General features: G+C 44.2%; 1 protein-coding gene across 2 annotated transcripts; it reads left to right on the forward strand.

Annotated features, from left to right (window-relative positions):
- The first annotated feature begins 550 nt into the window (after positions 1-550).
- On the forward strand, positions 551-13,890 carry LOC119407099 (lysosomal-associated transmembrane protein 4A). 2 transcript variants are annotated; one of them, XM_037673944.2, is made up of 7 exons: positions 551-1,079; positions 3,533-3,725; positions 5,470-5,546; positions 7,519-7,737; positions 9,308-9,397; positions 9,771-9,788; positions 12,050-13,890. In XM_037673944.2, the coding sequence occupies exons 1-7, from the start codon at positions 981-983 to the stop codon at positions 12,140-12,142; spliced, it is 789 nt and encodes a 262-aa protein (XP_037529872.1). In that variant the 5' UTR covers positions 551-980; the 3' UTR covers positions 12,143-13,890. The 2 variants fall into 2 exon arrangements, with proteins under 2 accessions (XP_037529872.1, XP_037529874.1); XM_037673946.2 differs by lacking the exon at positions 9,771-9,788.
- Positions 13,891-14,728: the final 838 nt, after the last annotated feature.

Raw genomic sequence — 14,728 nt, forward strand, 5'->3', positions numbered from 1 at the left:
TATGGTTTCGTGGATTAAATGTGAAATGCGAACCCATTCCCTTGCCCTCGTGTGATTGGCCAGAATCGCGCTTGCCTCAGCAAAAAAGCGGTTCGGACCAATCGAATGAGGGCAAGCGACCGGTTCGCTTTCCAAACCGCTGCAGGATGGCGCAACGGTTCGGAACCATCGTTTATCGCAACGCAAGTAAGCAATGTGGTTGCAGTCTTGACGAGTTTTGTTGAGTCTACCCCATTCTAGTACACTAGTTGAGTCTATGGCAATGATGATGGTCAACGGTCGGCGTAGGAAGATGTAAAAACGTCAATATCAAACATCGCCGCATTTTAGACCGTACAGATTAACGCGCCATCTGTTGCATAAACAAACAGGCGTTTTTAGAAAATGTTTGTGAGTTTAAGCCAGTCAGCTTTCATTATAAGGCGAGCATAGTTAGCGCAAAAATCGGTGATCTCATAACGATGAATATTAACCATGCTAGTTTCTGAGACTGCCAAGTGGTGTGTTACAACTGTGTTTAAACCGCGCTGGCGTTCGTGCGCCGTGCGCTCGCGGATTTCGGCGGTGGGGTTGTGTAGGTTTCGTGATCGGCTTTCGCTTGCGCCGTCAGCGCTGCTGGGGGTGGACTCGGCGCACCGCGCCTGCTGTTTGCATATCTTCGGTGCAGAGGGACCCTGTACTAAGTAGCTGCGACGTCGAGTTTCGCGTCGAGCGTGTATATCAGTTGACACACAGGAATCTCCGCGCGCCGCAGCGGCAGATCACAGCGATCTTGTGTGAATGCGTACGACGTCACCACCAGCAGTAGAGGCGGCGGAAACAGCGAACTGCAGAGGCGCTCACCACCTAATTTAGGCTTAAATTACTCGTATCGCCTCGTTATTTGACGGTGAACGTTCTTTATTGTGTCGTTTGCCCCACGTCTCGTCGAACCAGCGCGAGTCCGTGACCCTGCCCAGACACAACCGACGGCAGGAAAAATGCGCAGGAAAAGTGACCTCGTGAATCACAGCGCGTTCCGCTGCTGTTTCTGCTGTCATGTTCGCACTGGCACGGTGATTCTGGGCATCTGGCATTTGGTGAGTGCTTGCAACCACCCGCGATTGCAAATGTGTCGCTTGCATCAGCTTTTGGAAGGTTGTACTACTCTCCAATAGCGCTGCCGCGCGACCATGTTGTGACGAACGGGGAAATTTTGTGCGCCCGGTTGTGTAGAGGCGCAGGTCGATATTCGTGGGTTGAGACGAGCTATTGCTTTTTTGTCGTTGTTAATGGCTGCCTTTTGTTTTGCTTGGCTGGCAGTTCGGCTGTCGTGTGTTCCTTTGTACTTCAGTACCCCAAAGTGACGCACGCTTGTGTGACGTAAATAGAAAGCGCAGCGCGAAACCACTTCACGCTCCGCAGTCGCTAGTTTAAATGGCACCTGCTGCCTGTACGCGCGCGCCAGGTGCTGTGTCACCAGCGGAAGCACTTTTTTTGTGCGTTCTTGAAAGCCGTGAAAGTTCATTTAATACCGCATGTCTGTGTGCACGCAGAGCAGATGTAACGTAATAACGGATGTTAGTTTGAGCTTGCGATGGGAAATGGCGCTAGACGCTTATCGAAAGGAAATTGGTCGTTCAATCGCTACCGGTTAGCGATAACGCAAACAGCGCTATGTATCCAGGCCTCCAGGAAAAAGAATTTAAAAAAAAAAGAGAAAAAGAACCGCCAGTTCAGTCACACTTGATTATTGATTACAACTGAAAAAGAGCGAAAGCCGGGGAAACAGCTGTAGATTAGTTTTTGTGCGTGTTACGGAAGGGGTTGATAACTTTTATACAGCGTGATATTTAAGGGGGAAAACTTAAGTGCTTAGTTCAGAGGTATTCACGGAAAACTTTTGAAGAATGTCTTTCCTCCTTCATGGATCAGCTTTTGTAGTTGTAACATATATCAACACATGCTTTTAAAGTTCACAAGTAAGCCATGTATATATTCCAGTGCACATTTAATTTTGCTCTTATGCAGGCGTCATATTGTTATTATGCAGCATGTAAATATGTCTTACTGGTCAAATTGGGCATGTATACATTTATAGTATATGGCATAGAATAGTGAAGTTGTAATCGAAAAAAAAAAAACAGCACGGACCAAGGTAAACGAATTTTTTCTTGGACGTTTCAGCTCCCATGGAGGTGGTAGCTATGTCCCCGAGCCTCCTGTGTGGGAACTGAAATGGCCTTTAAATGAAAATTTTGTTTTACCTTAGTTTTGGCTGTGTCTTTTTCGTTTGTATCTTGGTATTTTGTCCAGCTCTTGATTTTAACAGTGAAGTTCCGCACATCAGCCGATTGCAAGAGCAAGATTGTGATTTATTTGGCACAAGCATTCCGTCTCGCCTGACCTAATGAGTTATCACGTGACAGCAAGTGGAGGTTATGTATGTTGCAATCGCAGCGCATCTAGTGAATGCAACACGGAGCATGGATATCAAGCCTGACGTAGTGCGCTCCCCCACGATTGATTGAATATGAATGCTGATTGTGAATAAGTGTCAAATTCAAATACCTACAGACTGGCTGGAATAAATTATACATTATTAAAGCTATGTTAGGAGTGCCAGGCAAATCTGCTTGTAAGAAAACTGGACGCTTCCCACATGCAGGACAGCACCGATCAAGTAAAAACGTTGGGTCTGGTGCCATCAACATTGTCGTAAAAACATAACACTGCAAAAATTGCTGATATTTCAGTGTAATAGTAAATAATCGTACATACGTAAATAGTATGTTAATATTAAATGTTAATTAATAATGGTCTAAATAATCAAAGTATTAAATTTTAATCAATAGCATTAAATACTGTGGTGTTGCTCAATGCTGGGTACATGTTTTCTGGCTACATTCGCATGTGGCTGCAGCAGCAATTACAGGAACAGAACAAGCCAATGTACCGTAATGTTATGACGAATCCACTGCCTTAGTACCAGGGTCAAGGCCAATTACGTAAATATCTAACACAGTATATTAGAAGGGTTTGCATCTGGGCCAGTTGGTGATCTTGCATGTTATATGTATGTATATATATTACAGTATATTATTAAGGCAACAAAATGGTATCCTTTCTAGGAGCAATGTGTGAGAGCGGGCTAGTTGGTATTTCATACTTAAACAGCAACACAGGCGAGACAAGGACACCTGTATTGCATTTGTAGGGATCTGAGGGCTGCGGCCTTGATTTATCACGAAAAAAAATGCCACGTCTGTACGTAATGTAAAAACACACTTGTACAGTGTACGTATATAACAGAGGAACGTTCGTACCATGTCCGTACGTAACAGAAAAAAAAAGTTCGTACAGTGTCCCTACGTAACAGGAAAATGTCCGTACGTAACAAAAAATGTGTCCGTACATCACAGAAAAATGTTTTCGTAAAGAATATCATGCCCATACTCTCCCAAGACTGTGAGGCTTGTATGGTGAATTACCATTGCGTCCATACCCTGCTGCATCTCGTGACCACTTTTGGAACACTCGTACACCATCACAGATTCTCCATGTCCTCGCCTTGGCAATTCTCGTCAGCATGATGCTGCGGCCGGAGCTGGTTGAAAAGCTGTACGGAAACAACGGATCAGCGACACAGCTTTCGGGCAGCTTCATCACCCGCTTTCGTCCCTCCGTCTACAACCACGAACTCTCAGACATGGCCAGTGACCCCAAGCTGGCAAGCATTCGGAACGGTAAGTTGTGTGTTTCAAGGGCATACCCATCCTGAGCTGTGTTTGCAACAGTGTTTTTATAACTTTCTTTTTTTTAACACATTCGTAACCTCACTGGATAAGATTAAGCGAAAATCTGTTCGTTTTATTTTCCATAACTCCAGCTGCAGCTTCTCACTGACATCAGCCCTACAATCATTGAACATTAAACCACTACTCACAGTCTCAAATTGAAGCAACTATTAACTCCTCCCTCTGGCCCATCTGATGTAACCTCGTCACATTTACTTAACGAAAGTTGTACCCGTAGCTCCCAAGCCTTGAACGTGGCATCTTTCTTTGGTGGTATTAATACATTTAAATACAATTTTGTAATTCTGTCCCCATAATATTCGGTCTTTACCACTAAGAGATTTTTTAGTTGCAATTGAAGAGCATCTGACTAACGCGTAAACTACTTCATTTTTTATTATTGTTCTCTTGTGTCTGTATTTGTTTTACCATTAGTAGTATTGTCTTCCATTTTTTGTTTGTCTTACTAGCATTATATAAAGTTTTCATTCCTGCTATACCCCTAAATAGGGCTCCATTAATATGTAAATAAATAAATAAATAACTCACCTGAATCACCTCAACGTTTAGTGAAAAATTGCTAAGTCAGGATCATTATCGTGTCTTGGTCAGAATTGTTTCTGGGCACCTTCCATATTCTAAATTACCTCCTGCGGTGGCTGTAGGCAATGGTGAGGGTTTGCAACTGTTAACTAGCCTCTTGAATCTTATATCAAGCACAAGATTGTGATTTGCCCAACCCTTCCTTAAAAGTAGCAGCAAGTGATGTGTCATTTAACCACTTTAGAATGAAATAGGGTTATATAGGCAAGAAAGGTACGAATTAAGCTGGAACATACTCAATAAACATTTTGTCGTATTTTTCATTGAGGTTTTCATTGTCGTAGTGTTCGACTGTGTAAAATTTAATTTTCTATAATCATGCTAGTTATCCATTTTATTTCTCCATCGTGTCATTGCAGTACTTCTAGAGTGCACTACATTTTTTTTCCTATTTATGTCATTTGAAGCGCAACTTCCACATATCTATAAATGTGCTGCACGTGTAGTAGTTGCTTAAGTTTTTCTATCAGACACGTCATCTTCTGGAGGCAATAGAGAATCATTGTACATAATTATTTCACGATAGCATCTACCTCTCATCATATACTGGATAGTGTAAGGCTTCTCTTGCGGTATCACTTCGAAGCACTGCCTTGTGTCAACTGCAGAGGCTCTAGATGTTTGTTTTTTTCTTTTCTCTCTCTTTCTCTCCTCACTTTTCTTGACATACAGGACAGCAGCAAGGTACTCATTTCACTTTTGCATCTCTCTGCATGACTGCATAGTTGTTTGTTGTGCTAATGCATATTATGTTGTGTCAGACTACGTTTGGCCGCGCTTGTCCAGTGACGGATCTACTATGTACCATTTTATGTTACAAACTCGTAACTTGTGCATGTGCGAAGCTGGGGCATCATTCTAGGGCACTCACCATGGGAGATGCCATCACTTTCACGGGATTCTGTATGGCTAGCACTGAACATCTCGGTACCCTTGGACGACAGTGTTTGTGGTGGCGTTACGTTGAGATGTAATGCTTTCCTTTGTTGGCTGACACCACTTGTGGCAGTGCATGGAGTTGTTGATATGGAGTGTAGCTGTGTGGGCTTTCATTTTGTATCTTGTATTTTCTTTCGTTCCCATTGTTCAGAGGACCTTCACGTGGCTCTAGCCATCACCGTCTGCACAGGAGTCGTGACCCTGTTGCTACTGTATGGAACTATATGGGTGAGGATGCGCACAGGAGTGCATTTGCTACTTCTCAAGACTTTGCTTTTAACTTCGGGTAGCACCAGTAACAAGGCCCTGCCAACTGCTGCTTTTTTTTTCTTCTTCTTTATGCGGTGTATGTATCATGACCTGGGTGTCAGGTTGATCGAGAGCAACAAAGGAGCGGTGGCAGGACTCGCAAGACATGTCATTCTGGTGACAATAACGCACAGCAATTGTAGAAAAAAGGGCTCAGTACTGGCAGCACGTGTAGGCACTCGCACCACATTTTCCCCCTGGTCATTTTGGTATGAAACTAGGGTGTGATGGAGGTAGGCACCGTTCCAGGACTTGCCATGCTTGCTACATCCAGCCAATGTCACTGGCTTGCTATAACTAAATCTAATTGCACTAGGTTAGTTCGTCGTTCCAGTTTACTATTGTCTAAAGTTCGCTTTCATTAAGGTAAAATAATAGCCCTCGTAAGTGCCATAAAAGGTTGGAATAGTCTGCCATATTCTCTCAAAAGTTGTTTGTTTTTGTATTCACGTAAACTTGAGCTTGAGCACAACTACCTGCACAACTATATACATGCACTTAGCTTTTTGTGTTTTTTAACACGAAAGTGTTTTATGCAGGGGTCCACCACGGCTCCACTGCCGCATTTCCGTCACGGATATGACGTCGTAAAATATAAAGACTAACATATGGCAAAGAAAAAACTATAAGAAAGAGTTCCATCACTGGGAGTCGAACTTACGACCTCTCAATCGCCAGCGCGTAGCGCGAAACGACTCCGCCACAGACGGCATGTTCTCTGCAATGCTAACGGCGAGCTATTAGAGTCTTTTAGCAAGTTACGGAAATACGGTACACAGATACGGTAAGGCAGTACGGTACCGCTCCTCCTTTCCCGGTCGTTGAGCGGCCAAAGCACAACCAGCGGGAAAGGAAGAACGATACCGTACTGCCTTACCGTATCTGCGTACCGTATTTCCGTAACTTGATAAAAGACTCTATTTATGTACACCATTTGCCAGTGGCGGTACTCAGAGATCGGCGGTACAGCGTGTTTTTGTTATCACTAGTGAGATGGCGCGAAGGGCTCGAAGAGCGCGCTTTAAAAGTCGTCCCCCACGCAGATTAGCGCGCGCCTCGACAGGGCGCGGTCGCTCGTGCGGGCACTTATCTCGTGATCTCGGTGGTTTGTACGTCTCGCTCACTGCAGCGGCCGCTTTTGCAAAAGGAGCGTGCTGCTCACACAGAAATAAGTTACAACTGTGGCAGTTCGCACTCATCCCGTGTATGTTTGTTCCGCACGTCCTTTCTGCTTGAGCAGCGCATTGCAAGTTTCGAGCGGCTTGCCGTTCTTCGCGTAACATTACAATTTGATGCTGTAGCATTCATTCCTTCGCGCTTGGGGCGAAAGAATGCACAACAAACGCTCAACTACGTCTGTGAAGACACTTTTCACTTTCGTGTTATGCCGATTCCTATGACAGAGGGATCAGCAATGTTTTTTACTTATGTAGGCACTAATTATTTTGTTAGCTTTGTATTGCAGCATTGAGTTGCATTGCACATATTGTTGCTGCTTTTAGCTTCAGCATGATTGCATAAAAAAGAAGTAAAGTAAAATAAGTTTAAGAAAAAGATGGACGACACAGAAAAAGACTCATCTAGCGCAAATGCACTGGGTGTGTGTTTTTCTCTGTTGTCTACTTCTTTCTTTTTTTTTCTTTTTCTTGTTATGCACAATTGTATTGAAGTAATGGATTACCAACTTGCCCAGAATGCTGCTCTCATTAAGTTCACAGCTTTTTACATTTTGTGCATGTTCTTTTTTTCTTGCTCAGTATGCCCGTTTCAGTCCATAAATTTTGGACCCTCGTCTGCATATTTTGGGCAATTTACTGACTGTTGTTTGAATAATAAACTGAAACTGATACGCACGAACTCTTGCTTCCCCCCAACAACTGTTGCCATGCAGGGTCAGCCCACGTACCTGATGCCGTTCTTCTGCCTGCAAGTGTTCGACTTTGTGCTGTCGGCACTGACGGTGGTGGGCTACTTCTCGTACATGCCGGATGTGCGCCGCCTGGTGGCATCGTCGCGAGAGCTGCCACTGCAAAAGGAACTGCTGCGTCTTGACCCCCAGTGGCTCTGCACCGTCGTCATGGTCGGCTTCGTCGCCTGCATGATGATCAAGGTCGGTTGTGTTGCCGGCCCTTCATTGAGCTTCTTTGATTGACATGTCCTGGACGCCAGCGCTGCATTAGTTCTTCTTAGCGACCACCCGGAAGCTCTGCCCACTGGTCCATCACCGCTCAGATGCATGTTTCTTTTTCACGCACCTGGCAGCCCGTGGAAGGCCCGGGACTGTCCGAACGATTTCGCTCTTGCAGCTAGCAGGTGACGGTGCAGTGTGTGACGCTTGCGGCCATGTTAAGCTAGACACGGCAAATTTTCGACGTGCTCTTGCTCTCTCGTTGCTTTTCTGTCCACATCTCGTGCGTTTCTGGATTTCGCGTTGTTTGCTTCCCACGTCGAGCATGTGCGTATTTCTGAAGGCCGGGGAAACGTACGGTGCTCACTGGAAAAAAACAGCAATGGAACGCCCACGCGCATCTTCGATGCATGTGTGCACCAGTAGTTGACTTATAGTAAGTTGTATCGCAATGGAAATAGATATTTGGCGATCTAACCACAGTTGGGGTCAGGATTGGGTCAGTGTTGTAGCCGGTGTTGCAGCCATAGACGGAGCAGATGATTGGGCAGATGCCATAGCAGACGCGGCCAGTTTCAAGCTTACAGACGGTCCAAGACCGCTCGGGACTTTTGGATCACGTGGTAATGGCGTCGTGTGACATCGTTAAGTATGAGCCAAGGCGTCCACGGGCCACCGGCGACTGGTTAGGGACTTAGGACGCTTATTGACACAGCTGTCAAATATCCCGTCACGTCACCATTGTGTCACAAAAGCACACAGCAGATGTGACTAAGCGGTGCTCGCATAGGTGACGGCACTGCTTCAAGTGATGATTTCAACAGCAGCGCGCTTTTGTACTCTGCTGACTAAGCGGTCATGTGTTTGCCTAAAGCCAGAGAAATATAATTTGCATTTTTTATTCTTTTTCTTTTTGGTTCGGTGATTTCTCTCGGTGTGACATTTGCATGAGTTAAGAACAAATCATGGAGTTGTACAGCACTCACGAATTGAAAGGTAGCACTGTCTTATGTTTTTTTTTTTTTTTAATAGCAACTGTTATGAGCAATGGCTCGTGATAACCGCATCATGTCGCTGCAAATCTGACTGCTAAAAGTAATGTTGGCTCTGATGTTAGAGTCAAAATTATGCCAATATGACATGAAATGTAGATGCTGGAAACAAAAGTATGTGCATTACTTACTTTTAGTTATCGCCTTTCAACCCGTGAGTACTGTGCATTACTGACACAACACCTACAGAATTGTGATGCAACAACAAATTGACTACTCCATATTTAACATGCCACATGTAAAACACAGATGTAAAGAAAGTGGTGGATTTGGATATGACTGTGACGCTTGATAGGCTGATGCTGATGCTACTGAGGCTGTGCTCTTTTTAATGGGTTTCCAAAGGGTTTTCCATGGTTGCCAGCTCCTGCTTTGTAAAATGACCGTGTTTAGAGATGGATTCTTGATTTCGGATTGGTACATATAGTAGGGAAAAATTTAACTCGTTTACTTGTAGGAATTGGAGCAATTTTGATTCTAGCTGTCTGTATCTCTTACAGGCCTACGTGATGGGCATTGTCTGGTCCTGCTACAAATATCTGCGGCTCAGGCAAGAAGCCAGCCTTCCTGATGTTGAATCCGATTCTGAGGTAAGAGCTCCATCCTTAAACCAAAAATGTTGCTTCTTGTGCGGTCGTTTTCTAGGAGAGTCCATTGTTGGTTATCAAGCAACCGCCATCCATTCCATTAAAAAGGGGGCTTAGGGGGTATTTTGGTACAATAAGTTTGAAGGGTGTCTTTACAAATACATAAGGCAAGAACCTTAGTTGGTTCTACGTGAAGCTCATGAAAACGACGCTGAAACATTAATATAAAAATAATTACCTAAACAACTACTGCTAGGTTCAGAACACCATGTTGTGTACTTTTGACTTGCATGTACGGATGACTCTAGTTTCTCGCGAGCGTTAGGAGTTGTACGGATTGCCGTGACTCAGAATGGTGTGAATTCTCTGCTTTCAGGTGTTGCCGTACGGCCAGGTAGGCGTTGGTTTTTATTTTGTTTTGCTTTGCTTTCTCCTCCACGCAACCGTAGCTCATTTGTAGTGATACGTAGCATAGTTTTTTAGTGCTAAAGGCATGCTGGGGTACTGATGGCATGACTTATTGTAGTGCACAGTCTCTAGAATTAGTCGTACAAACAGTGTCTTGCACTCGCAGTGTAAACCACTGCGATGGTGTTGGAGCTACGATGTCGCGCTGCTATGCACGAGACCATGCGTCCGATCCCAGGCCACGCTGGCCACAGTTTGATGGGGCCAAAGTTAGATTTATGCACTTGTTAAACACTTCAGGTTGTCAATATTGACGTGGCGTTCCCCCATTATGAATTGCCTCGTAATCATACTGTTATGTGGCGTGCGAAGAAAGTATAGCTCTAGTGGCACATGTCAATAACGGCATCTGGGGAGAAACGGAAGACGATTCACTTGTTTGGATACGCCGAGGCTTCCTTCTTGGCTGGTGCAATGTATATCAAACGTAAAGAGTTTCTTTTTGTATTATTTTGCCCGAAAGAATATCATGCTTTTGGCATGTAAACCATGAGAATTTAAGTATACCTTTGCGGTACAAAAAATGTCATTTAACCTCAAAGATGAATACTCACTTAGTGGCATCTGTACGATAGTTAGAAAGAAAAATGGAAAGTTTCCTAGTGTCTCTGCAAATATGGTACTGCTGTTTTGTTTGTCTTATTAGACGACAAGAGTTGTTAATGGTGAGATACCAGAAAGGGAGCTAAATATGCTTCGAAAAATTCATTGAAATATTAACTCTCTACCACGCCTTAGAAATTATATTTCGTTTTTTCCACTGTGTTATGTACAGTGAAAGTGAATGTTATCTACTTCTTGGTAGATGAAGCGATTTCCAGCCGAGGTTGGCGAGCTAAACCCAAGCCAACGAAATCACCAATCCCGCTTCGTTATCCTAAACACTGACTTACACTAAAGCTAATTAAGTGATGAAATCACTGCAAAAATACTCTGCAGAAATGTAGAACTCCTTTACTATTAATATGATAAGAATAAAATGGTTTATTGAGATTACTTTACGGGTGCATTTAAGTGCCACTGCAAGTGGCCAAAGTGGCAGTGCCCATGAATAAAAAATAGTCTTCTTAAAAAGCTTGGGACTACAGAGCGAGCAATGAAACGGAATGCAATAAATAGGCGTAACATTAAAGGGGCCCTATAACAACACTTTTCAAGCCCCCCCCCCTCCTAAGAACATAATTTGCACATTATCACTGCCGCGAAATCTGGCTTGAAATTTATTTTTGTTTTGTGCGCTGTGGTTTCTATATTGACGCATACAGATACGGTCATAAAAAAATAGAACCTCTGCAACTACAAAACATGACAGGGGTGGGGCGCTGGCTGTTTTTTAGCCTGTGGCCTCCAAGCATAGAGAAATGCGCAAGCAAAGTTTGTTTCTATGCAAAAGCTTCTGATACCACTTGTGTACCCCCGTAAACATCCTCGTCTCGTACATGTTGTGCACTCACAAGTGTTATTCAAGCGGTGAATGTTTCTCGCCTTGGCGCATCATTCTCGTCTTGCCTTTTTTCTTGTGGTGTGGGGCCACATTGCCTATTACTATAGCAACAGCGCAGTTGTGCTCTGGATGGAACAAGCAACCATGTAATGCCAACTTCGCCACACTGCACGGTGGGCAAGAGAAGCAAGGGCACATAACCCCATGAAACTTGAGTTGAGGGCAGTCATATTTTTTTCTTGTTTTGAATTTTCAATGCTCAATAACATCGGACTGCCCGGCCCTATTGGTGCCGTTCTTGCTGTATGTATCCATCATACCTTCAGTCGACGCAATCCGCAAATAAATAATGGGGGTTTGAAAAGTGTTAAAGGGCTCCTTTAAGAGGTCAGAAGATGGCAGGACTGGTCAGACAACAAGCAAAAGTAGCTGATGTTAGTCGATATTAAGCGAAAATAAATGGACCTGGGCTGGCCATGTAACACTCAGGACAGACAACTTGTGGTCAGCTAAAGCAACGGAATGGATACGAAGGGAAGGGAAAAGAAGATGGCAGTGAGTTAGATGGAGGGACGAAATTAAGAATTTCGCGGGTATGGAATGGAATCTGCTCGCACCAGGTAGGGTAAATTGGAGATCATTGAAAGAGGTCTTCGTCTTGCAGTGGTCTCCTCCTTATTCATAAGATGGTGAGTGGTAGACAGATAACAGACTGATAACAGTTCACCGCCTTTCGATTTCAGGCTCTGTTGCCACCCGACTACGAGACAGCGACCAAGATGCCCGCATTTGTGCCCGTCTACGCACCTCCGCCGTACCCAAGCCACAGCACCTGAATTTTGGGTGATGCGGCAGACGGCGCGGGGATGTAGGTCGCCGCCAGCCACCCGAAGCAGCTTCCAGCTGTTGAATGGCGCTTGTGGTCTCTAAAACGGCCCGTTTCTGTGCAAATCTTGACGTCCCGCGTTACATTTTGATGTATTTTCTTCCTTGTTTGCCCGTCATTTCAGGAATGCACCCCCCCTCCCCCCTACGACATAGTCCAAATTGAGGATTGCATGTCACTGACATGAAGATGGTGATGCCTTTTCTTTCAGTTCTTTGTTTTTCTCACAATGGCAAAGGAAGTCACAACAAGCCACTTCTGTGCCGGCTGTATCCAGGGTTCACAGAGTGCTGTGCTTTGTGACAACACTTTGGCACATGGCAAAAAAAAAGGAAAATGAAATTTGACAATGTTGTGAAGATGTGAGGATTATGGATTGCTGTAAAAATGCGCAGCTCAGCTTGTAGGTGAGGTATGTTTCACTCGTTCTGGTACTTGCAGAACAAGCTTCAGAATTTGCCTATTATGCGAGCTAGTTGCTAAACAAAACACTAAAAGCTCAATGCCGGAGTATCGCCACAATGCGGGCAGACGTTATACGTTAGTTTCGGCATTTGCTTCTTTGCAGACTTTCTCAATTGTCATCCTTCAATTAGGGAAACTGCAACCCAGTATGTCAACTGACGTTAATGAATGTGACTATGCGTGTTAGTGTCACTTGTTATGAAAAAAAATTACAACCTCAGCTTTTAGTGTGCGGCCCACGTATTATATGCTGAAGGCAGCGATGCGTCTGCAGCGCTCCAAGTGATCCCTCATTCCAGCGACTATGGAGCTAAATGGCACACGTGTGTCGCTTGTTTCTCAATGAATATATGTGCTTTGTCAAAAATGTACAGGCCGCATTATAAACAGCCAGGGTCAACTGCTCTGCATCCATCGAGGAGAATTCACCAGCTTCCAAGCTTGAAATCCCATGGCGATGCAAGATCATCGGGCCTAGTAACCGCCGTTAGCTTAGCGTGCAACACCCCACATTCTTTCGGGAGAGGCTGAATGGAAGTTTTTCCAAGCCGATTCTTCGTCATTTTTCTATCTCAGCCTACTCGTTCCTCTTGCATGCTTTACAACCTCGTGCGTTCCGTTATGACGGTGGTCTGCAAAAGAAAACACCGTTCTTTTATGCTGTCTACTTGTCTGTGGGAACACCCTCGTCCTAGTCACATGTTTTGTTTTTTGTGCTCACACAAGCACCGAGAGTGTGTTTTTCATCGCGTCGTATAATTTTTGCGGCCAGTTCTGTGGAATCCGAGGCTGGCGTTGCTCTTGGCACTTGTGTGACGGGCACTCGATAACGCTGCTGAAAAGTCTTTTATTTGGTGCCTGTCCAGTCGTAGTGATGAGCGTCAGCAGCAAACCTGACACGTTGTGGGAAAAGGGAGATGACTTTAGGAGATTTAGGGTTATACATTTGCGTTGTACATAGGTGGCAGCCGACACGGCGTGCATGTTGTCTGTTGCGAGTGCAGTGTTCTAGAGTTTGCCTGCTTGTTTCGGATTATCGTGGGTGCTACTCGATTTAGTGCAGTCTTCTTTTACGTCGTTCCTTGTTTTGTGGCTAAGTTGCACAGATTTCTAGTAGTATTCCCACTTCCCCTCCGTGTGTGTAATGAAAAAAAAAAAAACTTGTTTTCTTGCCAGGGAGGGAAAAGTATCTTTGCAATGTAGCGTGCAATCAAATAAAACTTGAAAAATGGACTTTCTGGCAGCCTTCATCTAGCGAAGCAGTTTGAAAGCCTTGGTACATACGAGTCTACCTGCTAAAAACATTTTGTCAAGTTCACCAAAAGCGATGTGCCAAAATCATGTTTTTTTTTGCTGATATCTGCCGTTGTGTTCTCAAGAGAATGCAGTAGTCTGCTTTTCTTTTTTTTTTCTCTTTAAAACTGAACAAAAGAACGCTGAACAGTTTGCACAGCGAGAAAAATGAATATTGTTCCTGGTGCTTGAATGCAGGTTTACTGGTAAAAAAAAATTTATTTATTCATCACTACATGAAAATTTCAGTGAAAGACACTCTAGCTACAAGACTAGCCCCTAGTGTAGGAATACATGCACAGAGTACTGCATGGTTAAAAAAAGAACTTCGCTGTACTATGCTTGGACTTGGTTTTATGACTTTGCAGCAAAATGCAGTTGTCACTCTTCAAATTGAAACGCTGCCGAAGCAGGAAAGGGGAGTTGCCACTATTTCTACACTCGGGATTTTGTACAAGAATTTCCCAGGGACCTGACTCTACAATCAGTCGCGTAATATAGGAATGAGGCGCAATTCTGCACGGATTTTTCTAATTGCGCTTGCAGCTTCAAAAGCCTTTCGTGGCATTGTCTCGTGCTTTGTTGGATTTTTAATGAAACTTCTTTCTCTGAGCACGCAAAGGCAACAAGTCTGTCTCCAAACATAATCATTGCCCAGTATTGCATGTATAATGCAATGCATTTTATCGAAAATGATATGCAAAGCCACAAAGTCGAATGAAGCCAGAAGGACAAAACCAATTCTATCTGCTGGTGTCTGTGATTCCTGTGCCGGCTT

Source organism: Rhipicephalus sanguineus, chromosome 10 (assembly GCF_013339695.2).
Source record: "Rhipicephalus sanguineus isolate Rsan-2018 chromosome 10, BIME_Rsan_1.4, whole genome shotgun sequence".
NCBI classification, from domain to species: domain Eukaryota; kingdom Metazoa; phylum Arthropoda; class Arachnida; order Ixodida; family Ixodidae; genus Rhipicephalus; species Rhipicephalus sanguineus.